General features: G+C 42.5%; 2 protein-coding genes across 2 annotated transcripts in view; both read right to left on the reverse strand.

The window, feature by feature from the left end:
- Window positions 1-2,291: 2,291 nt before the first annotated feature.
- LOC116046981 overlaps window positions 2,292-24,320 on the reverse strand; it is a 42,934-nt gene continuing 20,905 nt past the window's right edge. Inside the window, exon 4 of the mRNA XM_031295461.2 lies at window positions 2,292-2,613. The gene's annotated coding sequence lies outside the window, so the exon portion shown is untranslated. The remainder of the gene's footprint in view (window positions 2,614-24,320) is intronic.
- On the reverse strand, window positions 2,627-10,626 carry LOC116046982. Its single transcript, XM_031295462.2, has 3 exons — window positions 10,470-10,626; window positions 3,829-3,909; window positions 2,627-3,571 (listed from the first exon to the last, which is right to left on the reverse strand). Exon 3 carries the CDS (start codon window positions 3,535-3,537, stop codon window positions 2,689-2,691), a length of 849 nt encoding a protein of 282 aa, XP_031151322.1. The 5' UTR covers window positions 3,538-3,571; window positions 3,829-3,909; window positions 10,470-10,626; the 3' UTR covers window positions 2,627-2,688.

Consider the following 24,320-nt stretch of genomic DNA (forward strand, 5'->3'; position numbering starts at 1 on the left):
AACAAAACTGCTGGCGCATCCACATGATACAAGCCTTAGGGGATGGAGCTTTGGTGGTAGTTAGAGTCATGGATATGTCAAAGATTAGCAACAAAATTGATTTAATTGTATTAGTATTTTTGTATGTAGTGCCATATACTCCCTCTGGCTTTGGTGGCCAAAAATGCCTCATTGACTTCTATTAAAACCACATTTTTTAACTCATTGCCATTGCAGTATAAAATCATGCATTCTGTAATTTCAGCATTTCATTTAGAAGAAAAAGAAAGAAGAAAAATTTGAAAATTTGACTGTATTCCACCAGATTCAACCGTTTTCCCATTGTAGGCCGATGCGTGAAATTCTTGTATTTTTGCCAGTTATATTATGGAGCCATGTGACTACCAGAGGGCCTCAAGAGGTGTGTGTGTGTGTGTGTGTGTGTGTGTGTGTGTGTGTGTGTGTGTGTGTGTGTGTGTGTGTGTGCGTGCATGCGTGTGTGTGTGGGGCTGTGGTGTGTTTATAAATGTCACATAAATCATACATTAGAAACGTGCAATAACTAATGAAAAAGAGTTTTGACATTCTTTTGGCACACAGTCTGTCTGTGTGCCAAAAGAATGTCAGCTGACAGGCGCAAGGACCTGTACAGGAGAGAAAAACAGTCTCAATATAGTAATCTCTCAGTACATCTGTAACTGAATCTCTGTTGTTTTTAGTTTCTATATCATATCTGCTTTATTTTACTTTTCATGTTCGCTTAAAGGATAATGTTCAATCCTGCTGACGAAGACCCAACATTTTCTGATTTTGCTGCTTCATAACAAAAGCATTTAACTAACAAAATAACGTTTTTTTTTTAAGTTTTTATTGTGAAGAATTTAGTTAAAGGACAATTCCGTGCAACGTGGAATTCCCATACTGTCTATGGAGATTCCACGTTGCACGGGGTTTGACTAGTCATGACTGGTTTCCAAGATGGCTCCCGCAAGTAAACATGAACGCGACTGTCTTTATAATCTATCTTTTTAATAAACTATCTGTACACTTACAACGTTGTCAATGCTTCGTTTCACATTTAGGGACCCTAATTATGCTAACGTTAAAGTGTGGTGATATTTCGAGCCTTTTTAGTGGTATTAAATAGCGATTTAATTTGAGTAACCCCATGCCCCGAATACTAGCATTTCAAGCTAACCAGCGGTCCGCAGTAGCCCCGTTAAAGCTCCAAACTCATTCGATTAGCATGAAAACATGTCCCAGAGAGCGACAGAGTGGGTACACATCACTTAATAACCCCTAGGTTCGTTTTGCGCCGGAGCTGTCCTTTAAACCTGGCACAAGAACAGATTTTTATTACACTAATATTCTAGTCTTTGCTGGCTGCATTTCTTGTGGTTAAAATGACGAACACAGCATTACAACATGGTTATTTTTTTTAGGCCTCTACCAGTTAAGTTAAATGTGATGTTAATACAGTTATTAACAAAGCGCTACGAGTTATTGAACTATTAGTATGGAAGGGGAAACCCTGTTCATCATAGACTGTATAAATAAATACATTGCAATGCATTGACCTTTTTCACATTTGTGACACTTCCCTAATAGCAGCAAGGGATCTTCATTCAAAAATCATTATATATGTGAGAAATCTAATATCCAACAAACCATTTGACCACATAGGTTTTTTGTTCCTACTTTCTAACAGGACCCACAGGAGTGTTTCATAAATTGACGCCCCCTAACTGTGGCAGGGAATACGACCCACAGGAATGTTTCCGGTCCTCATACCTTCCCGATATGCTCTACAAAGAATAATGCACACATTACTACTAGGGACTATTTCAGTTCTACTCTGTGCGCACAACTTTCATTATTCTGTAGGATTTCTGAGGGTAAAATATATATTTATTATAAAGACTACAGACTGTGAAGTCTCTACATCTTAATATAGAAAGCATGCTTTTTCAAATGCTTCCTGTTCATTAAGTTAAAACAAATGCCTTGACTAAAGAATGCTCAGCTAACGTCTTATTCATTGTGACCAATGATAGTTTGTACAAACACTTCTCAGAAGTTTGCTTACCTGTTACTGTACTGCGCTCATCTAGGATTTACTCTTAACCAACTCGACACCTCCTGAGCTCTCTTGAAGAGCAACATGTCACTTTTTGATAAATATGGGCCCTGATTTGTCAGCATGATAACAGTGATGGGAATAAGAAGATGAAGTACTGTCACTCACTAAAAGTGAAGTTTCTATTGTGTGGAGTATGAAGCAAACTCACTTCGCATGGAAAGTTGTCTTTATTGAAAAGCAGGAAATGTTCAGAATAAAGTGATACATACTCAATCATTAACATCATTGTTAAAAAAAAAACAGCCATTTGATCTGATTTGGTTTGATTTCATTTCATTAACAGCAAGTTTAACCACATACTTTAGAACCACATACTGTAAATATTAGTCAAATTATTATTATTCATATTAACAGTCTAAGAGTATAAGCCATTTACCATTATTACTTTCTGATATTACCAGTTGTGTTACTGTAATATAATTAATCACATTGTTTTCTATATTGAAGAAAAGCAGAAAAAAGAGCCCATCACCAGCATGATTTAACAACATTTATGATCTTTGCTTTCCACTTCAGTGAGTGTTGGTAATTCTCAGCTCTGTGATCATGAAGAAGGCTTTCTCAGCCTTTCACTGATAGAAACACAGGTACTTCATTTGGCTTTTAATGCCTTTGCTGAGATTTTTTTCAATAACAGTGGCACCAGCATTCTTATACTCTGAAACAGCAGATGGGTTGATAAGCAGGGTGATGGCCTTAATTGGCTTGACGCCTCCCTTCTTGTACCACAGGTACACCTTGTTACCTCCGGTCCCCTTGTTGAGGTTAACAACCACACGAGTGTAATCTTGCTGCTTAAGGGGCTGATACTCTTTATCATTGGTGGAGATTTTCAGATCAGTGAGCGCACGCTTGGGGTCGGTGGTCTGCTGGTACCAGATGAAGACATAGCATCCTACGGCCCCTGTGTTAGTATCTTCATCCAAACGGATGTAACCTGCCGTTAAGTAGTCGTCGTTTGAGCTGAAGGTATTAGTGGCACTGACAGCACAGATGTAGGTTTGTTTCTCTCTCTTCACCCAGACATAGACCCAGTTCCCTCCAGCGTTGTTGTTTAGATCACAGGCTAGAGTCTCCCAGCCAGTGCTGAACTTCACAGCTTCTTTTTCTGGATCTGTAGTGACATCAATGTCCACTATAGGAGTATCATAGTCTCCGGACCCTTTGAAGTACCAAAGGTATGTGGGGTCACCTACTCCTGTAACATTGAGATCGTTAGAGATCTGTGTGTACCCTGCTTTTTGAAATCCAGCAGCCATGTCATGGTTGTATGTAACTTGAAGCTTGGTGATTGCTGGTGACCCATTTTTGTACCAAAGATAGATGGCATTTCCTCCTGCTCCTTGGTTCAGATTAACATTAATTTTCTTGAAGCCTTGTAATTGGAACTTTCTCCTGAGCTTCATCAATGGACACATTAAGGTCTGAGATGTAGGTGGCCATTGTGGATAACTGCGAAAGACAAATCATGTGTTAATACATTTTGACAAGTTAGCAGCATGACTGTACTCTTTCAGATGAGCTCAATATAATCCTGAGACAAATTATATATCAATTGTCAAATATGGATTATTATAACAACAGCTAAAATTATATTTTAAATGTACATGTGGCACTCATTGACACTGCATACACTGAATATAATTGATTCACATCTGAAATAGAAAACTGTATGGTCCAAAGAAAATTATAAGTTCTTGAACACTTACGTGTCTGCTGACGGTGAATGATCGTCAGTAAGAAGTCAACTGGTCTGCTGAATTCTGTTGTACTTACCACAAGTCAGCTGCCTTTATATAGAGAGATGCTAGGGCTTATTGTGCAATCTCTACCTGTGAGGAATCATTAGCCAACGAATGTGTTTTTTTTTCCAAATAAGTTGTCAAACCAGATGAATGCGTTGACAGCCCAAGATAATGATAAACAGACGGTTTGTAGATAAAAAAAAATATAGTGTAAGGAAATAACACTAAATTTGTTACAAATAACAGACATGAATTCTGAATTCTACATATTGATCAGCTAATGTGTTATTCATCATGATCAATGATATGTTAGGGTTGTGATTTCATTTGTGTTTTTTTCTGTTTTATTTTGAATAATTAATTCCCTGTTTGTTCACCGTTTCCTGTTTTTGCTGTATTGTCATTCCTTGTTCATGGTTCTTTTATTCTGTGTTCCGTTTTGGTTTCCCGGTTCTATCCTTGTCTATGTTTTTGATGCCTTGGTTTCCGGTTGTATTTTGTAGTGTTGTTTCTTCATTGTCATGTCTTGTTTTACTTCCTGCCTTGTGTATTTTGTGATTGTCTGTCCTGTCCTGATGTATCTCACCTGTTCATCAGCCCTCTTGTCTCCTGTCCCTTATCACTACCCTCATTACCTTTTGTATTTAGTCTCAGTGCATTTTTTGTCTGTTGTGCGATTGTACGTGTACCTGTATCTCTCCCAGTGAAGTTTCATTCCTAGTGTTTTTAGTTATTCATAGTGTTTTGGATTTTGTATGGATATTCCATTTGCTAGTTTTTTACCTGGTTGCTTTTGGACACCTTTTGTTCTAGCCGTTTTAATTTATTAAACCTTCAAGCTGCTTCCTCGTCTTATATCCTCCACCCTGACCAACAGCCTCACTGATATTCAAACCTGGATGCAAACCAACTTCCTCCAACTCAACTACAATAAATCCGACCTGATGCTCATCGGCCCGAAATCCCTCACAAAGAACACCCATAACTTCGGTCTCACTGTCAACAACTCCACCCTGTCTCCATCCCCACACATCCGTAACCTGGGAGTCATCTTCGACAGCAACCTTCAACCAAACCATCAACCAAATAAGCAGAACTGCCTTCTTTCACCTCAAAACCATTGCCCGTCTCCGCCCATCACTCGTTTTCTCTGCTGCCGAAACTTTGATTCACGCCTTCATCACTTCCAGAATTGACTACTGCAACAGCATCCTCTATGGTTCACCTGCAAAAGCCTTAAATAAACTCCAATACATCCAAAACTCTGCCGGCCGTCTCCTCACCCACACCCGTTACCGTGATCACATCACTCCTGTCCTTCAGAACCTCCACTGGCTCCCTGTTTCCCAACGCATCCAGTTTGAAGTCCTCCTCCTCACCCACAAAGCTGACTTCGCTAGACTGTCCGACGGCCGATTATTGGCTCGGTGTGTAGTAGGCTTTAGCCTGCTTCCCAGATTAAATGAGGTTCACCACATGGAAGAGAACCAGAGACTTTAATTTCACTGTTTGAATATTTTGCTGGATGTGCAAAAGAGACTGAGAAGGCCAAGGCAGCCAGCCTCCATTCTACTAGCCAGATGGCTTGTACATCAGTTAGCAGCCAACTTGAACTCTCGTCTGTCAGTCCTACTGCAACCTGGCCAGTGAACTCACCTCGCCATCTTTCCTGGGACCTGTGGAGGCTCTAAAAGGGGAAGTAGTCATGCGCTATGCGCCTCTCCTCACCCCGGATCCTCTACTACCCTGCTCTATAGAGACTCTGCTGCTGTCCAGCGCGACAAAGACTTTGCTGCTGTCTCTGTATTTCTCAGTATGACTCTTCAGAAGATTGTCCTGCCACTTTCGCGTTCAGAAACATGAGTGAAGATAATTACCTCTTCTGAAGAGTCCATCAGGTTTTTTTGCTCCTCCGTGTCCTCCTTGGCTACTAGCAACTGTTTGGAGGAGGGGTGGGGGCTAGGCAGGATCACGGAAGGCTTGTGTCACGTGGACGCACCGACATTTTTGTTGTCATTACTTAGAATTCCTCATGGGGAAGACAGAAACTACGCACTATAGCTGTAAAGTGTCCCCAATATGGAATATGTAACTGTGTGGAGAGATAGTATCGATATGATAGAGAACGTTTGGTTACATGATAACCTTGGTTCTATGAGTGAAAAGACTATTTCTCCAGGGCAAGGCCGCTCAAATACCATTCCAATCCATTTTAATCAGTGAACTGTGGGCCTTTTATGCCCTGGCATGGGACACGTAGTAGTGGGTCTTAAAGTGATATTTGAGTCAACTTCCCCTGGTGGGTCAGTTCCCCGTACATATGGAATATGTAACTGTGTGGAGAGATAGTCTCTTCACTCAGAGAACCAAGGTTACATTGTAACCGAACATACTTGATTAGTCCCTTACATTTGGAGATGTGGTTAATTATAAAGGTTAAGTATTCTGTATAATGTCTTTATTGTTAAATGCACCATTCTAGGCTCTGTACTCTCTAAATCTATAGAAAGCATGTTTTTAAATGCCTCCTGTACATAATGTCAAAACAATTTTTTTGACTAAAGAATGCTCAGCTAACGTGTTATCATCTTGACCAATGATAGTTTGTACAAACCTGTCTCAGAAGGTATTTGCTGTGTTACTGTAAGGCGCTCATCTAGGATCTAATCTTAACCAACTTTAGTCTTCCTGGGTCCCCTCGTTGAGGTTAACACTCACTGACTGGTAATTTTGCTTTTGCTTTTTTTTTTTTTGTGTGAAGTCAGTGAACTTTCTTCACATTCTGGCTCCAAAACCGATGATACATAATATAAACTTTTTGTTTGTTGTTGTGCAATGGAAACAAAGCAATACATTAATACTGTATTGTGTTTTTGAATGTGTCGGCTGGAAACAAAGCATCGGTTTTATGTTCTATAAAGAATAATGCTATTACATGTTTATTTGTCTGCATGCATCTGAACACCATGTGGTGTGCACACAGAGTAGTACTTGAATAGTCCCTTACATGTGGAGATTTGGTTATTATAAAGGTAAAGTATTCTGTATAATTTCTTCGGGGGGTAAAATGCACCTTTATTATAATTATTTCCACTCTAGACTTTTGGCTAAAGAATACTCAGCTAACTTGTTATTCATCATGACCAATGATAGTTTGTACAAACATTTCTCAGAAGTTTGCTTACCTGTTACTGTACTGCATTCATCTAGGATCCACTCTTAATCAACTTGACACCTCCTGAGCTCTCTTAAAGACTAAAATGTAACTTTTTGCAGTTTGATAAATATGGGCCCTGATTTATAAGCATAATAACAGTGATGGGAATAGAAAATAACGCTCGGTTACGTTGTAACCTTGATTCTCTGAGTGAAGAGACTATCTCTCCACCGTTACATATTCCATATGTAGCGGTGGAGAGGTAGTCTCGGTACGATAGAGAACATACTCTTACTCACACGAGTCTGAAGAAAACACACTTGACATACAAAGTTGTCTTTATTGAATAGCAGGAAATGTTCACAATAAAGTGATACAGAGCTTAAATACTCAATCATTAACATCATTGTTAAAAAAAAAACAGCCATTTGATTTGATATGGTTTGATTTCATTTCATTAACAAGACTAACAGTGGAACCCATATACCATTATTACTTTGATATAACCAGTTGTGTATTATTATAATCACATTGTATTCTATATTGAAAACAATTAAAGAGGCTTTCACCAAAATGATTTAAAGGACAATTCCGGCGCAAAACGAACCTAGGGGTTATTAACATATGTGTACCCACTCTGTTGCTCTCTGGGACATGTTTTCATGCTAATCGAATGTGTTTGTAGCTTGAAAGACGCTAGCGCGGACCGCTGATTAGCTTACAACGCTAGTATTCGGGGCACAGGGAAAGTAAAAACAAATCGCTATTTATACCACTAAAAAGGCTGAAATTATCACCAAACTTCAACGGTAGCATAATGAGGGTCCCTAAATGTTAACCGAAGCATTGAGAACTTTGTAAGTGTACAGACAATTTATTGAACGAAGAGCTACGGGAGCTCCGCGAAAGGGCTACGAGAGAGAGAGAGAGCTACCGGTAGTCAATGCCGCAACACAGCCTCGTACTTTGGGAAACTGGTGGTGTACCTGCAGACATTGTGAAGCTATGGCCACCGAACAGGAGTGTCTGAGTGGGACCTGTTGTGTCGTGACACCGAAGAAACACAGTGTTTTGTACAGTCTGAAGATTTCCCTTCTCTGATAAACAGGGCTATTTTTTTCCATGTCTCTCCCAGCCGTCGCTGAACTTTAGGATTTCACTTTCTGCATTTGTAGAGAAATGCTCAACCAGGTTGAGTCACCAGAGCACCTATCATCAGTTTTAAAGCCAGAACATGAACAAATTCCACTGACTTGAACGCACAAGTGTGTGTGTGTGTGTGTGTGTGTGTGTGTGTGTGTGTGTGTGTGTGTTACTGAGAAGGTGTGAGTCAATGATCAAATCAGTTTTTGGGGGTGGGAACATGTGTGTACAGCAGCAAAATGACCAGTTAGTGACCAGAGGTAACATGGTGCACCTGTGGTACAAGAAAAAAGGGATCCAACTCCCATTAAGGCCATCCCCATGCTACACTACCCAGCTGCTGGACAAGATATGAGAAGGCTGGTGTCACTGGAAATGAAAGAAATATCAACACACACAATAACAGCTGCACTGAGTACCTGTGTGTCTAACAGTGAAAGACTGAGAAAGCCTTCTTCATGGAAGCAGAGCTGAATATTACCAACACTCACTGAAGTGAAAAGCAAAGTCCAACAATGTTGGTAAATCATTCTGATGATGATTTATTCAACTTTTTCATGTTCTATATAAAACAATGTGAATAATTAAACTAGATAATTATTCTACTGTTAAACTTGCTGTTAATTAAATCAATCAAACCATTGCAAATGGCTGTTTTCAACAACGATGTTGATGAAGGAAAGAATGTATATTAAAGCTCTGTATCTCGTTATTCATATTAACAGCTCACAGCAACTTAATACTATATCTGTGTCTGGCTTTTGTTTGATATCTAGTGTAGGTAAAAAATGCCTTTTTTTGAGTTTCCTCTTGCAAAATGCTCTATGTGAATTTAATTTGGGCTCTTATAGCGAAGGATAGAGATGGAAGAGCTAGCGCTATGGCAGCGTTTTATTCCTATCAACCTTTACTGTGTGGTTGATTCGTTTTATTAACAGTTTATTAATATCCAACACTGTCCAAACTGCTCCAAATTCCAAACCCCAAGTTCATTGGGTACCCAGGAAGCCAAGTGTGAAGTAGATCAGATGAACAGTTCTCAAGATATTTGAAAGACACACACACACACACACACACACACACACACACACACACACACACACACACACACACACACACACACACACACACACACACACACACACACACACACACACACACACACACACACACACACACACACACACACAAAGGGTCCTCAATTTATAGTTAGATTTAATTATGTAGAGTAGAGTCTGGAGTGGAAATCATTATAGTAAAGGTGCATTTCACCCTAAGAAGCGATACAGTATACCTAACCTTTATAATTAAACCCATCTCCACATGTAAGTACTATTCATGTACTACTCTGTGTGCACACCACATGGTGTTTAGATGCATGCAGACAAATAAACATGTAATAGCATTATTCTTTATAGAGCTTTACATTTTAAAACTTGAGATTGATTAAAACCGATGCCTTGTTTCCAACCGGCAAATGCAAAAAAACAATATTAATGCTAAAGCTTTTGTTTCCATTGCACAACAAACCAAAGGTTATTTTATTTTGTAGTATCAGTTTTCAAGCCAGAACATGAAGATATTCCACTGACTTGAGCACACAAACAAATGTGGTTTAATAAAAAATAATTAGCTTTCTCTCCTTGATCTATACCTTTTCCTCATAGTCCTGCCAAGAATAATGTTATCTTGTTTAATCAAAGCAGGTGTAACTTAAACGAACACTTCTGAGGGTGGGAACATGTTTGTACAGCAACAAAATTACCAATGTGTGTGTGTGTGTGTGTGTGTGTGTGTGTGCGCTTCTGTGTCTGCGTGTCTGTGTGTGTGTGTGTGTGTGTGTGTGTGTGTGTGTGTGTGTGTGTGTGTGTGTGTGTGTGTGTGTGTGTGTGTGTGTGGGGCTGTGGTGTGTTTATAAATGTCAGTTGTTACTCTCACATAACGTGCAATTAACTAATTAAAAAGAGCTGCTCATCAGTTTTCAAGCCAGAACATGAAGAAATTCCACCTACTTGAACACACAAACCTGAGGAAGTAGTGTGGTTTAATCCAAGCAGGTGTAACTTAAACAAACACTTCTGAGGGTGGAAACATGTGTGTACAGCAAAACAAAATTATCAGTTAAGGACCGGAGGCAACATGGTGTTAACAACACATTCAAAACAGAATGGATTTCAGCCTGGTGCATTTCAGACAAAAACGAAAGTAATATATTGAAGCAAACTGCAGATTTTCCTTCTTTATTATTTACCTCAAAACTGGTATATCATAAAATAAAAATGTCATGTGAAAGAATTTTACTTACCTTATATTAATTAGTGTGAAGTCACTGAAATGATTGAAACTGTAAAGATGAGTGACAGCGTGTGTTGTCTCCATGAGGATTGTTCATAGTGTCTCGCTGCACTGACCCTGTTCTGAGACGTGTGTGAAGAGTTGTGTTGTGTTGCTGTGAATGAGTTTTGCAGGAGATGTGAACTGTTTAGCTCAGGTGACTGTTGGTAATGCAGACTGTGGTTAGAGTTTTGCACATGTGGCTTCAGTTGTGACCACTGTCGTCTAGCAATCAAAAAAAAAAAAAACTAATTAAAGTACAGAAATATTCTACTGTTAAACTTGCTGTTAATGAAATCAATTAAACTATTTTACTGTAAATGGCTGTTTTTTCAACAGTGATGTTAATGAATGAATGAATGCATATTAAAGCTCTGTATCTCTTTGTTCAAATTTGCAGCTCACAGCAACTTAATAAAATATCTTTGTCTGGCTTTTGTTTGATATCTAGTGTCGGTAAAAAATGCCTTTTTTATTGAGTTTCCTCTTACAAAATGCTCTAAGTGAATTTAAGCTGGGCTCTTATTGTGAAGGGAACACACAGAAGAACCAGTACTATGGCAGCTTTATTTCTCCTCAACCTTTATTGTGCGGTTGATTAGTTTTATTTACAGTTTATTACAGTTTTTTCCAACTGCTTACACACAAAATCTTTTCATGCCACACAATTTATGAAACCTCTCACTCAAAGTGCAAAACTACACACCAAATCTCCAAAACCATAAGCTATTTCTCAGCCTTTCACTCAGTTTTCAATTGCACAAAACACTAAGACACAGAAATCTAACAGGAAGTGACTTGCTTTCCTTTTCCAAACACAACCAATCAAAAATGCTACACTTATTTACCAGGGCACACACACTCCTCACATGTGCAAACACATTGGCCCTCATTTATCAAACTAACGTAGAAACCAGCGCAGATCTGAGCGCAGAAATCATCTTACGACGTTCGTATCACACCAATCAGAGTGTAAGGATGGTCGTACATTGATAAATGCAGCGGCTGGAAACGATCGTAATTTAAATATCACGCCCCAATATATTCTCGGTTTTGAGGCCTCGCCCCTACAATTTACGACATGGCGAGACGTAATCCGGCTAAGAAGCGACACTTTTCAGAGGTGGAGATTGAAACCCTGATATCTCAGGTTCATTAGCACTAACGTGTGTTCTATTTGTCAGCCTGAAAACTGGTATTAAAGGCTGTAGAAAGAATGGGGAATGGAAAGAGATCACTGATGCAGTCAACAGTGTTGCCGTGGTAAATCGGACTCCAGCTGAAGTTTATTTAATGTACATCCTTGACATTTATGCTAGTCCTAATAGTAATATACAGTCTTATATTGCAATCTCTTAGGCCTACATGGTGTACCTATATTTAAATAAACACACAGTAGCGGAGTTTATGCAGTGGCTTTTATTTTACTCGTGTTTTTTTCATGATTCAGAACCAGGCAACAACTGTGAGGGAGAGCGCGTGTCCTCCGCCCCCCTTGCTGGACCACCACCCCGACCCTGTCTCCTGACAGCAGAGGGGCTGGAAAAACAAGCCGAAATAACTCGGTCAATGGCAGAAATAAATCGTTCACTTGTGGCCATTAATGACACTTTAAAAGAGAAACGAAAACCTGAAGAATAAATAAAAATGTTGTGCATCGTCATGTTTCCTGTATTGAATATCATTGCCAAACATAACACTATACCTTTTAAAAGCGAGGAATACTATCCTGTCTCCTTCGTATAGCCCCAGTTGGGGCTGTGCTGGACACTGTCCTCTGGCCATCAGGTCATCTGGCTCCATCACTACATTTATGGCACCCTGTTTTTCTGTGCGATGTTGGGCAGAACCCCACAGGCTAAAACAATGTTACAGACTTTTTCTGCCGTGTATGGGTGATATTGCTGATGCAAGGCACAGCCATCTGCCCTTAATCAGTCCGATGGAGCGCTCCACCGTGGCCCGTGCACTGTTACCGGCGCATAGAGGTCCTCTATAAGAACCAGATCTGCCAATGCTGATAAGTGATCAACTGATGACTTCTCCTTCTCCTGGTAAACTGATTATATGCTGCACCGCAAGTCCACACTGACTCAAAAACCTGCGTACACGAGTTCAGACCAGACGTGAGATTTTATCGCTGCCTACGCTCACGTTCAAATTGATAAATGCCTTGCTTTGTGTAGGAATCGGCGTACGCCCGTCCTACACCTGTTTTAGGTCGTACGCACGTTTCTTAAATGAGGGCCATTATGCTTAACTGAACACTAACCAATCACTGCTTTAGTATAGGCCTATACATAGGTCAAAGGTCAGATTACCTGTTTTGAACAATGGATGCCAACAATAGACAGAGAGCAAGGGGAGGAGGAGGGAGAGACAGGGGACAACAACGAGGAGGAGGAGGAAGAAGTAGAGCCATCTCTGATGAGATCAGGGCCACTCTTATTCATCATGTGATCAACCACGGATTGACCATGAGAGAAGCCCATCTTGAGTAGCTTTACATTGGCGTCCATACTTCAAACCTTGTCACGTGTAGAGAGAGAATGGTGGACCCAAATGCAGAGAGCAGGCGAAGGAGTTATGAGCACGAGGATTTATTAACACAAAAACAGAACAAACCAAAGGCGGTCCAAAAATGGAGCAGGCAGAATAAACTGAGCAGGCTACGACGTGCTGACAGAAACAAAACCAGACACAAACACGCAACATAAAACAATGATCCAACAAATGACAAGGGGAAGACAAAGACTAAATACACAGGGTAACGAGGAAACAAGAGGCAGGTGACACAAGGGCTGGGAAACAGGTGGAAAACATCAGGTAATCACAAGAGCGGGAAAACCGATAGTAAAACAAGACAAGACAAGACAGAGAACAGATTATCAAAGTAAAACAGGAAACAAGCAAAATACAGAACAGAAAACAAACTACAAAAATAAGACACACCACAAAATACCGAAACCCTGACAGTACCCCCCCCCCCAAGGGACAGATCCCAGATGTCCCAAAAACAGAACAAAAAGACAACCCAGGGAGGGCGGAGGGGGACCGGAGGAGGGCCAAACAGGTCAGCAACCAAGTCAAGTGGGGCTAGGGAATGGAGTCACTGGGACAAAGGAAACAGAGGGCCGGTGAGGCCTGGGGGACACAGAGCGGGGCCACTCGGGGGAAACACAGAGAGTCACTGGGAGACCTCGGCAACAGGGGACTGAGAGGCCTCGGCAACAGGGGACTGAGAGGCCTCGGCAACAGGGGACTGAGAGGCGCAACGAAGGCAGAAACCTTCAGGCGGCCTGCGACGAAGGCAGAATCCCTCTGGCCACCGGCGACGAAGGCAGAATCCCTCTGGCGGCCTGCGGCGGAGGCAGAAACCTTCTGGCCACCGGCGACGAAGGCAGAATCCCTCTGGCGGCCTGCGGCGGAGGCAGAAACCTTCTGGCCACCGGCAACGAAGGCGGAATCCCTCTGGCCACCGACGACGAAGGCAGAATCCCTCTGGCGGCCTGCGACGGAGGCGGAAACCTTCTGGCCACCGGCGACAAAGGCAGAATCTTTCAGGTGGCCGTACTGGACGTCGAGGGCACTCAGGCGGCCAGGCAGGACGTCGAGGGCAGCGCCCCTCCGGGGGCCTTGCAGGTCGGCCGAGGCGGAGCCCCTTGGGTGGCTGCGCAGGTGAAGGGGCAGCTGGGCCGGAGTCAGGCGGCGGGTCAGCTGGGCCGGAGTCAGGCGGCGGGTCAGCTGGGCCGGAGTCAGGCGGCGGGTCAGCTGGGCCGGAGTCAGGCGGCGGGTCAGCTGGGCCGGAGTCAGGCGGCGGGTCAGCTGGGCCGGAGTCTGGCGGCGGGTCAGCTGGGCCGGAGTCTGGTGGCCAGGCAACCGGGGCAGAGGTTGACTGGGGTGCCAACAGGGCACGAGGGGCAGGAGTGGGCCTGACCGCCGACAGGACACGAGGGGCAGGAGTGGGCCTGACCGCCGACAGGACACGAGGGGCAGGAGTGGGCCTGACCGCCGACAGGACACGAGGGGCAGGAGTGGGCCTGACCACCACGGGCAAAGTCTCAGGGGGGCAGAACAAGGGCAAAGTCCTAGGGGTGGTCTCAAGGGCGGTCTCAGGGACGGTCACAGGGGTGCCGGGGACCGGCAAAGTCTCAGGGGCGGTCTCAGAGGCGGCTATAGCCAGTTCAGAGGGGCTGGACACCAGCCAGGATTCAGGGGGCTGGCTAGCCAGCCGGGGATCCCGGATAAAAGACCGCCTTGGGACACTAGGGAACTCGGGGACTCTAGGAAACTCGGGGACCCTAGGAAACTCTAGGAGAAGCTCGGGGACACTAGGAAGCTCGGGGACACTAGGAAGGCTGCTAGCCATCCTAAATTCAGGGGGGCTGCTAGCTAGTCTGGGATCTGGGAGAGTGCTAGCTAGCCTGGACTCAGGGGGGTTGCTAACTAGCCTGGGCTCAGGAAGGCTACTAGCTAGCCGGGGTTCAGAGAGGCTGCTAGCCAGCCGGGGATCAAGAAGGCTGCTAGCAAGCCTGAATTCAGGGGAGCTGCTAGCTAGGTGGGGCTCAGGGAGGCTGCTAGCCAGCCGGGGCTCAGGAAGGCTGCTAGCTAGCCTGGATTCAGGGGAGATGCTAGCTAGCAGGGAATCAGGGGGGTTGCTAGCTAGCTGGGGCTCAGGGAGGTTGCTAGCTAGCCGGGGCTCGGGAAGGCTGCTACCTAGCCTGGATTCAGGAGGGCTGCTAGCTAGCTGGGGCTCAGGAAGGCTACTAGCTAGCCGGGGCTCAGAGAGGCTGTTAGCCAGCCGGGGCTCAGGAAGGCTGCTAACTAGCCTGGATTCAGGAGGGCTGCTAGCTAGCTGGGGCTCAGGAAGGCTACTAGCTAGCCGGGGCTCAGAGAGGCTGTTAGCCAGCCGGGGATCAGGGAAGTTGCTAGCTAGCCAGGAATCAGGAAAGTTGCTAGCTAGCCCAGAGTCAGGAGAGATGCTAGCTAGCAGGGAATGAGGGGAGTTGCTAGCTAGCTGTGGCTCAGGGAGGTTGCTAACTAGCCGGGGCTCAGGAAGGCTGCTAGCTAGCCTGGATTCAGGAAGGCTGCTAGCTAGCCGGGGCTCAGGGAAGTTGTTAGCTAGCCGGGGTTCAGGGAAGTTGCTAGCTAGCCAGGAATCAGGAAAGTTGCTAGCTAGCCCAGAGTCAGGAGAGATGCTAGCTAGCAGGGAATGAGGGGAGTTGCTAGCTAGCTGTGGCTCAGGGAGGTTGCTAACTAGCCGGGGCTCAGGAAGGCTGCTAGCTAGCCTGGATTCAGGGGAGCTGCTAGCTAGCTTGGGCTCAGGAAGGTTGCTAGCTAGCCGGGGCTCAGGACAGTTGCTTGCTAGCCGGAGTTCAGGGATGTTGCTAGCGAGCCAGGAGTCAGGGAAGTTGCTAGCTAGCCTGGAGTCAGGAGAGCTGCTAGCTAGCGGGGAATAAGGGGAGTTGCTAGCTAGCCGGGGTTCAGGGAAGTTGTTAGCTAGCCAGGAATCAGGAAAGTTGCTAGCTAGCCCAGAGTCAGGAGAGATGCTAGCTAGCAGGGAATGAGGGGAATTGCTAGCTAGCCGGGGTTCAGGGAAGTTGCTAGCTAGCCCAGAGTCAGGAGAGCTGCACGTCAGCCCAGGGTCAGGAGAGCTGCACGTCAACCCAGGGTCAGGAGAGCTGCACGTCAACCCAGGGTCAGGAGAGCTGCACGTCAACCCAGGGTCAGGAGAGCTGCACGCCAGCCCGGGAACAGAAGGGTTGCACGTCAGCTCGGGAACAGAAGGGTTGCACGTCAGCTCGGGAACAGAAGGGTTGCACGTCAGCTCGGGAACAGAAGGGTTGCACGTCAGCTCGGGAACAGAAGGGTTGCACGTCAGCTCGGGAACAGAAGGGTTGCACGTCAGCTCGGGAACACCGGTCAGCTCAGGCTCAGATACACAGGTCAGCTTAAGCTCAGATACACAGGTCAGCTCAGGCTCAGAAACACAGGTCAGCTCAGGCTCAGAAACACCGGTTTGCTCAGGCTCAGGTACACAGGTTTGCTCAGGCACAGGTACACAGGTCAGCTCAGGCTCAGGTACACAGGTCAGCTCAGGCTCAGGTACACAGGTTAGCTCAGGCTCAGGAACACAGGTTAGCTCAGGCTCAGGTACACAGGTTAGCTCAGGCTCAGGTACACAGGTCAGGTCAGGCTCAGGTACACAGGTCAGGTCAGGCTCGACAAGAGGTTGATGCAGGGCATGGCGCTGGGAGCCATGTCTTCCCCTCCCCCGTCTTCGGCCTCCACGAGTCCCAGAAAACACAGCCAGGCGGGTTCCTTTATAGGACTGTTGGCGGGCGGGGGCGCACGCTGGCCGGGCTGCATCCGAGGAGCTGCTAGTCCGCCCGGGATCAGGAGAGCTGCACGTCCGCCCGGGATCAGGACAAAACACAGGCATGGAGACGGGGAAGCGAAACTCCTGGGCTGTGGCCTGCCAACGCACCTCCATAAGGTGCCTGGCGAAGGCAGGGTCCTCCTCGTGCAGGGAGCGGAGAAACTCCGTCAAAAGTTCTCCATCCGAATCCAGTGGATGGAAAACTGGCTTGAATTCTGCTGGGTCCATATTTGGTTGGATCATTCTGTCACGTGTAGAGAGAGAATGGTGGACCCAAATGCAGAGAGCAGGCGAAGGAGTTATGAGCACGAGGATTTATTAACACAAAAACAGAACAAACCAAAGGCGGTCCAAAAATGGAGCAGGCAGAATAAACTGAGCAGGCTACGACGTGCTGACAGAAACAAAACCAAACACATACACGCAACATAAAACAATGATCCAACAAATGACAAGGGGAAGACAAAGACTAAATACACAGGGTAACGAGGAAACAAGAGGCAGGTGACACAAGGGCTGGGAAACAGGTGGAAAACATCAGGTAATCACAAGAGCGGGAAAACCGATAGTAAAACAAGACAAGACAAGACAGAGAACAGATTATCAAAGTAAAACAGGAAACAAGCAAAATACAGAACAGAAAACAAACTACAAAAATAAGACACACCACAAAATACCGAAACCCTGACAAACCTTCAGAAATGAGAACAGGCACGCAACTATCTAATGACTATTTCAGCATATATATATATATATATATATATATATATATATATATATATATATTATAAATCAATCAGATTGTTTTGTGTTTTGCACAAAGTGCATACAATACCCCCCGCCCGACACACAAGCACGCGTCCCGACACACAAGCACGCACAAACACACACAACACACACACACACACACGCACACACATTTTGTGTGTGCAGTTTTGGGAATGGTGTGTAGAGTTTTGAAAAAAGGAGACATAGTTTTGAAAACGTGTGTAAACAGTTGGAAAAAACTGTAATAATATAAAAGCTCTGTATCTCTTTATTCATATTAACAGCTCACACCACATGGTGTTCAAATGCATGCAGACAAATAAACATGTAATAGCATTATTCTTTATAGATCTTTACATTTTAAAACGAGATTGATTAAAACCGATGCCTTGTTTCCAACCGGCAAATGCAAAACCACAATATTAATGCTAATGCTTTGTTTCCATTGCACAACAAACCAAATGTTATTTTATGTATGTATCAGTTTTCAAGCCAGAACATGAAGACATTCCACTGACATGAGCACACAAACAAATGTGGTTTAATAAAAAAAGAATTTGCTTTCTCTCCTTGATCTATACCGTTTCTTCATAGTCCTGCCAAGAACAATGTTATCTTGTTTAATCAAAGCAGGTGTAACTTAAACAAACACTTCTGAGGGTGGGAACATGTGTGTACAGCAACATAATTACCAGTTAGGGACCGGAGGTAACATGGTGTTAACAGATTCAAAACAGAATGGATTTCAGCCTGGTACATTTCAAACACTGCTGATTGCAATTTCAGCAGGTGTCTTTTTTTAGACTTGTTGAAGATATATATATATATATATATGCAGCTGTACGCCATATATTTCAGTGTATGAATTTTTTGAGACAATTTACTAAAACAGGTATTAAGTGTATTTTTTGGCAAAACATGGATGCTTTACATACATCTTCAACTCGGCTTCACAGAAGATCTATACAGTTTCAAGATTAGTGTCACCAACTCAGTATCCGACAAATGTCTCCCCATCTGTTTCTGCATTATGCCGTTGAAAAATGGCAAGGAAAGTGTGTCTGCAGAACATTATGATGTCACAGTTGACCCTTGACCTTTTGGATAAAAAATGTCATCACTTCATCATTTTATCCTATTAGACATTTGTGTGAATTGTTTCATAAATAGCACAGGAATTCTTGAGTTATGGCCAAAAAATGTTTTATAAGGTCACAGTAACATTAGTCTTTATCCTTCGTGTTCCACTTCCGGTATTGCTCCGAAGCTGCAGGAAATTCCACAGGATGCATGTATTTTCCGTTTCCTTCCGCTTTCTTTGTGTTGGAATTTTAAATTCTGTGGATTTATGAGGACTATGGTTAACTGCTCATCAGATCTCTGCAGGGTAAATCCAGACAGCTAGCTAGACTATCTGTCCAATCTGAGTTTTCTCTCGCACAACTATTTTGCAGCGGCTCTGTGCGGAGCTTAGCACCGCCCATGCAGAATGTGATTGGTTTAAAGAAATGCCAATAAACCAGAGCACGTTTTCCTACCATCCCTGAATGCTATGTGGAGTAGCCAGACCCTCCTTCAGCGTGCTTTGGAGGAGGGTCTGGCAAAGCCAGACTACAGTAACATTGACCTTTGACTTCCAAAATCTGATCAGTTCATCTTTGAGTCAAAGTGGATGTCTGTGCCAAAATTCTAGAAATTCCCTGAAGGGTCCTAAGATATCGCGTTTACAAAAACGGGACGGAAGGACAACCCCAAAAACATGTCTTCCATTATTTTGAAACAATTTAGGAAAAGCCCATTTTGGCAGATTAATTATTAATTAATTAATTAATCAAAACAGTTCTGATAGACATGTCTGTTGTCTATTCTATACATGTATAGTATGAAGGGTTAAGATGTGGTCTGTTTGATAGTGTGGTGTAAAACCAATCAAACATTCAACATTTTTAAAACTTCAACTGTAAATCTTGAACAACATGCTTGGGCTGTCCTTAACAATGGTCCAAAAGAGAGAGGAGGAGAGTGGAGGAGGCTGAGGTGAGGGACATGACATGAATATCTGCCCAGCCACAATGGCGGACAGGAGGCAAGCAGGGGCAGGGGAGAGGGGTGGGGCTGCTCTCTGCTACGCAAAGGGAAACTACTGCAATCCCCCCCCCCTCCCATTCTTATACACAAAAACCCAGAGCAGAAACACCACCCCACCCACCGCTCCAACAGCCTCCATCACACTGTACTGAAGAGCCATTTAACATAGAAACTACCCAGCTGACATTTTCTGTCAGCAGACTCTCAGTTTTCACTGCACAGAGCTGAAACCAGTGTTCTGTGTGTATATTTATGTTTTTTTTTTGGAGTGGTGGTGACAGCTGGGCGAAGGGACACAGATGAGACAAAGACTCACAATGACTCACGAGGAGAAAGAGTAAAAACAGAGACAATATGCTGCCAGCTCTTTTTAAACTTGACATCCTATTCACAGATCTGAGATGTCTGCTACCTCACAATAATAACCCTCTGTGTTCCTGTCCCCGTTTCTCCACATTCTCATTGTGCAGCCACAGTCTTCTAATGTAGGCCATGCACTGTCTCTGCATCCTCAAAGGCACCAAATGACCTCTACTGTCATGTCGTCTAAATATTTGTCAGGGATGAGGAGCAGAGGAAACACTGGCACCTGGTGGCAGAAAAGTGGGAGGAAAACTGCAACCTCATTGGTTTGTACACAAAAGGTGTCATCCACAGCATATTTATTATGTGTGTTGTACTGTATGGTTCCATCTTTGTGAGGATACAAAACTATGGATAATCAATGTTCAGTGAGTCAACTGTTAACATCCCATTAGGAAACAGTCATAGCCTTTTTAATACTTTCTCAAGCATCATAAACAATCTCTCTTGGAAAAAGGTTCATAGACTTAGTATGAATAAGAGAATGTATCAAGAGTGTGTGTATTCATATCAGTTTTATTGTTTTGTGAATTTACTCAAAAGCTCAGATAACCTAGTCCATCAGGACAACGGTTTCACATTTTGATTCAGATGTTGTGATCCTGAAGACAAGTACAGAAATCTCTCATGATGAGAAATAACCACAACCGTTCTAGCTGTGGCAGATTTTCATTTTTGGACCCCATCGCTCATAATAAGAAGACGATTCAAAGGAGAAGAGTGATGGAAACTTTGGGAAAGACAAAAAAACAAATGGCATTTATACAAACATGTTATTGTCACCAAATTGTGCTTACAGCTGAATTATAAGCTACGTTTGTAAAGAACTGGGACTATAAAAATGACATTCCTTATACTGACTCCATTTAGTCTCCATGACTTCTCTGTTTTTTCTTGATTTGCAGTGTGACAGATGAAGCATTAAAACTGTATAATCCATGTTGATATGAAACATTTCTACACTCGCACGCATCAAGTAATATCCCAGTTGTTGCCACACTCTGCTGCTGTATTTAACATGAGTAGCATTGAGTAAGCCTTTTGGCTAATACCAACACCTGACTGACATTTATCCACATTTAAAATGCTTCGATTAAGCATTTTAATTCTTAAATTACCAGCTAACGCTAGCTTGGTTACATTTTTCAAAACAAATCTAGTTGTGGTCTTGCAATGTGTGATCCTGCAAGATCCCCAGTCTTTACATATTATGACAGTCTTTAACTTTAGATGAGAGATGATTGTCTTTAGATGTGAGATGGAGTCAGACTTTAGTCTTCTAGTGTATGGTAGGCATGAGACTCGTTAATAGATTACATCCATGGAACCTTGGTAAAGACTGTAGCAGTATGTTCCTAGACAAAAAGATTCCGTGGTGTACATCGACATCTGGTGGCGACTTTGAGATGTTACATTTGGGGAATTTGTGGCACATTTGAACAAACAATGATTTTAATACATTTGTGATTCAATTAAATGATTATTTAATAAGAGGCATTTTATTTAAAGGTGAGAAACTCTTTTTACCGACCGAATAAAAAATAAAAATGTGTTGAAATCAGTAAAATCATCAATACAACAAGGCAAAGGAAAAAAGGAACATGCTGATCAAATTTCATTTGGACCATGTGCCGACAAAATAATAAAAACAAAACAAAAAAACAATTAGGATATTAGGTAAGTTATCTTTATAAATAACAGTAATACATATGCAATATTTCTTTTCTTATTTTGTTATATGAATATGATGAAATCAGTGGTTTATTCAAGAATGTTTAATAGAGTTAAAGTAATTTGAATTGAATATATAACTGAAATTGTTTTGATTCAGTGCTGCTCTTTTTCAAATTTTGTAAAATGTGAAAATGTAAACAATTCATATTTTTATTCAAGCACGGTGGAGGGAACCAGTCACATCAAAAAAAGACTTGCTGTGTCTCAATTTGGATACTTCAGTAACTTTGTACACTTACTTGTAGTAGACTGTGTACACTACAGTATGTACTCACTTTGTAGTGTGTACATTTCAGCAAGGTGGTGTTGTCTCAAATCACACACGGCCGTTATAATGACTCTTCTTCACGTTACATTAACCTACATCCTGGACTATATAGCTGAACATTACACAAAGTATATCTCCTGAACTCTTTGCACATTTATAAATAAACCATAAAGCCTTTTTTCCCATTGTTAAACAGTTATATTGTACATATTTTTATTGTTACTGTTTCTTTTACATTCATTGTTTATTGTCTTTTAATATGTTTATGTTTATGTTTATGTGTGCACCATCCATCAGGGCAAATTCCTGGTAAGTGTTACTGACTTGGCAATAAATCCAAAATTTATACCTGCTTGTATACACAGTATGCACTGAAGGGAATTAACGTGACAAATATATCAATTTTATCCTAAGTCATGATCTTTTTCTATACTCTTTTTCACAACATTAATGACGTTAAAACCGAGCCTGTAATGTTTAACGGTGTAACCACAGATTTCATCAACATTTGTAATAACTAAAAATCCAGTGTTGGAACATAGTCTTACTTACAGTTACAGTGTGTTGTGTGTTTCACTCCATTTTTAGTCACAGTTTATTAATATCTAATATCCAACACTGTCCAAACTGCTCCAAATTCCAAACCCCAAGTTCATTGTGTACCCAGGACAAACACACACACACACACACACACACACACACACACACACACACACACACACACACACACACAGATAAGCCGAATCAAGGGTCATGAGAAACATCTGTCTGTTATAAAATGGGTGGAGCCCTTTTTATTTGATGACATTGGCTGCATTGACAACGTGTGTGTGTGTGTGTGTGTGTGTGTGTGTGTGTGTTACTGAGAAGGTTTAACTTCCACAGAACAAGACACTTCTGAGGGTGGGAACATGTGTGTACAGCAGCAAAAAGATAGTGACCAGAGATAACATGGTGTGTGTGTGTGTACGTGTGTTTTTCTTTTTTTCAAAGCCCTGCCCAGGGGAAGGTTGTCTATTAACTAGAAAGTGCCTAACCAAACTTCTTGGGAAAACACTTGTGTGTTCAGCGGTAAAATGACCAGTCAGAATAATCTCTTATCAAAAGAAATCTCAACGTAGGCAATATTGGCATTACTGAGTACCTGTGTGTCTATCAGTGTTGTTAAATTATTTTGGTGATAATTCTTCATAATCTTTTTTTTTTTTTCTTTTTTACTGTATACAACAATGTAAATAGGTGTATTACAGTGAAATTATTATCAGAAAGTATCAATGGTATATGAGTTCTACTGTTAAACTTGCTGTAAATGGAATCACTCAAACTATTTCAAAAGGCTGTTTTTCAACAATAGTGTTAATGAATGATTGGATATTAACGAAAAAATCCTGCATTTCAATATAGACAACTTTGCATGTGAAGTGGCTTCGCTTCATACTCTATACAATAGAAACTTCACTTGAGTATTTTCCTGTGTTTGCATTGTCTTATTCCCATCACGCTTATCATGCTGACATATCAGGGCCCTCATATCATGCTGACATATCAGGGCCCATTTTTTATCAAACTGCTAAAAGTGGCATTTTGGACTTACAGAAGTGGAAGAAGTACTCAGCTCTTGAATTAAATAACGTAGCAATACCACATTGTACAATATATGTTACAATGTTCTTTAAGAGACCACAGGAGGGGTCAAGTTGGTTAAAAGAAGGTCCTAGGTGACTGCAGTACAGTAACAGGTGAGGAAACACCTGCTGAGACACATTCTTACAAACTATCATTGGTCATAAAGAAACCGTTGTGGCCCTGAGACTCTGGAACAAACGTCCCATTCATATTAGGTCCTCCTCTATTGCCGAGATCTTTGAGTCTTGTCTTAAAACGCATTTTTATTCTTTGGCGTATGATTTAGTGGGACATTTGCATAGAAGTGTGTTGTTTGTATGAAGTTCATTGTGTGTACATTTTTATTGTCTTCCTTTGTGCCGTGCAAAGTTATATTATGTTATAAAAACATAATATAACTTTGCACGGCACTTTGTTCAGCCTAGGTTGGTTTTAAATGTGCTCTATGAATAAACTGACTTGACTTCTTATTCATAAGGTCATTTTTGGATCAATAGGAAACACACCGGCACATGCATATTACACATTCAAAGCAGAAACAAGACACTAGTGAACTGAATTCAAATCACTGCCGTCATTGTAGAGCTTTCTTATTT

The sequence above is a fragment of the Sander lucioperca genome, chromosome 9, assembly GCF_008315115.2.
Source record: "Sander lucioperca isolate FBNREF2018 chromosome 9, SLUC_FBN_1.2, whole genome shotgun sequence".
NCBI lineage: Eukaryota > Metazoa > Chordata > Actinopteri > Perciformes > Percidae > Sander > Sander lucioperca.

Excerpts from the sequence above, each read along its gene's own strand:
- LOC116046982 (XM_031295462.2), bottom strand. The coding sequence starts at position 3,537 with ATGTGTCCATTGATGAAGCTCAGGAGAAAGTTCCAATTACAAGGCTTC.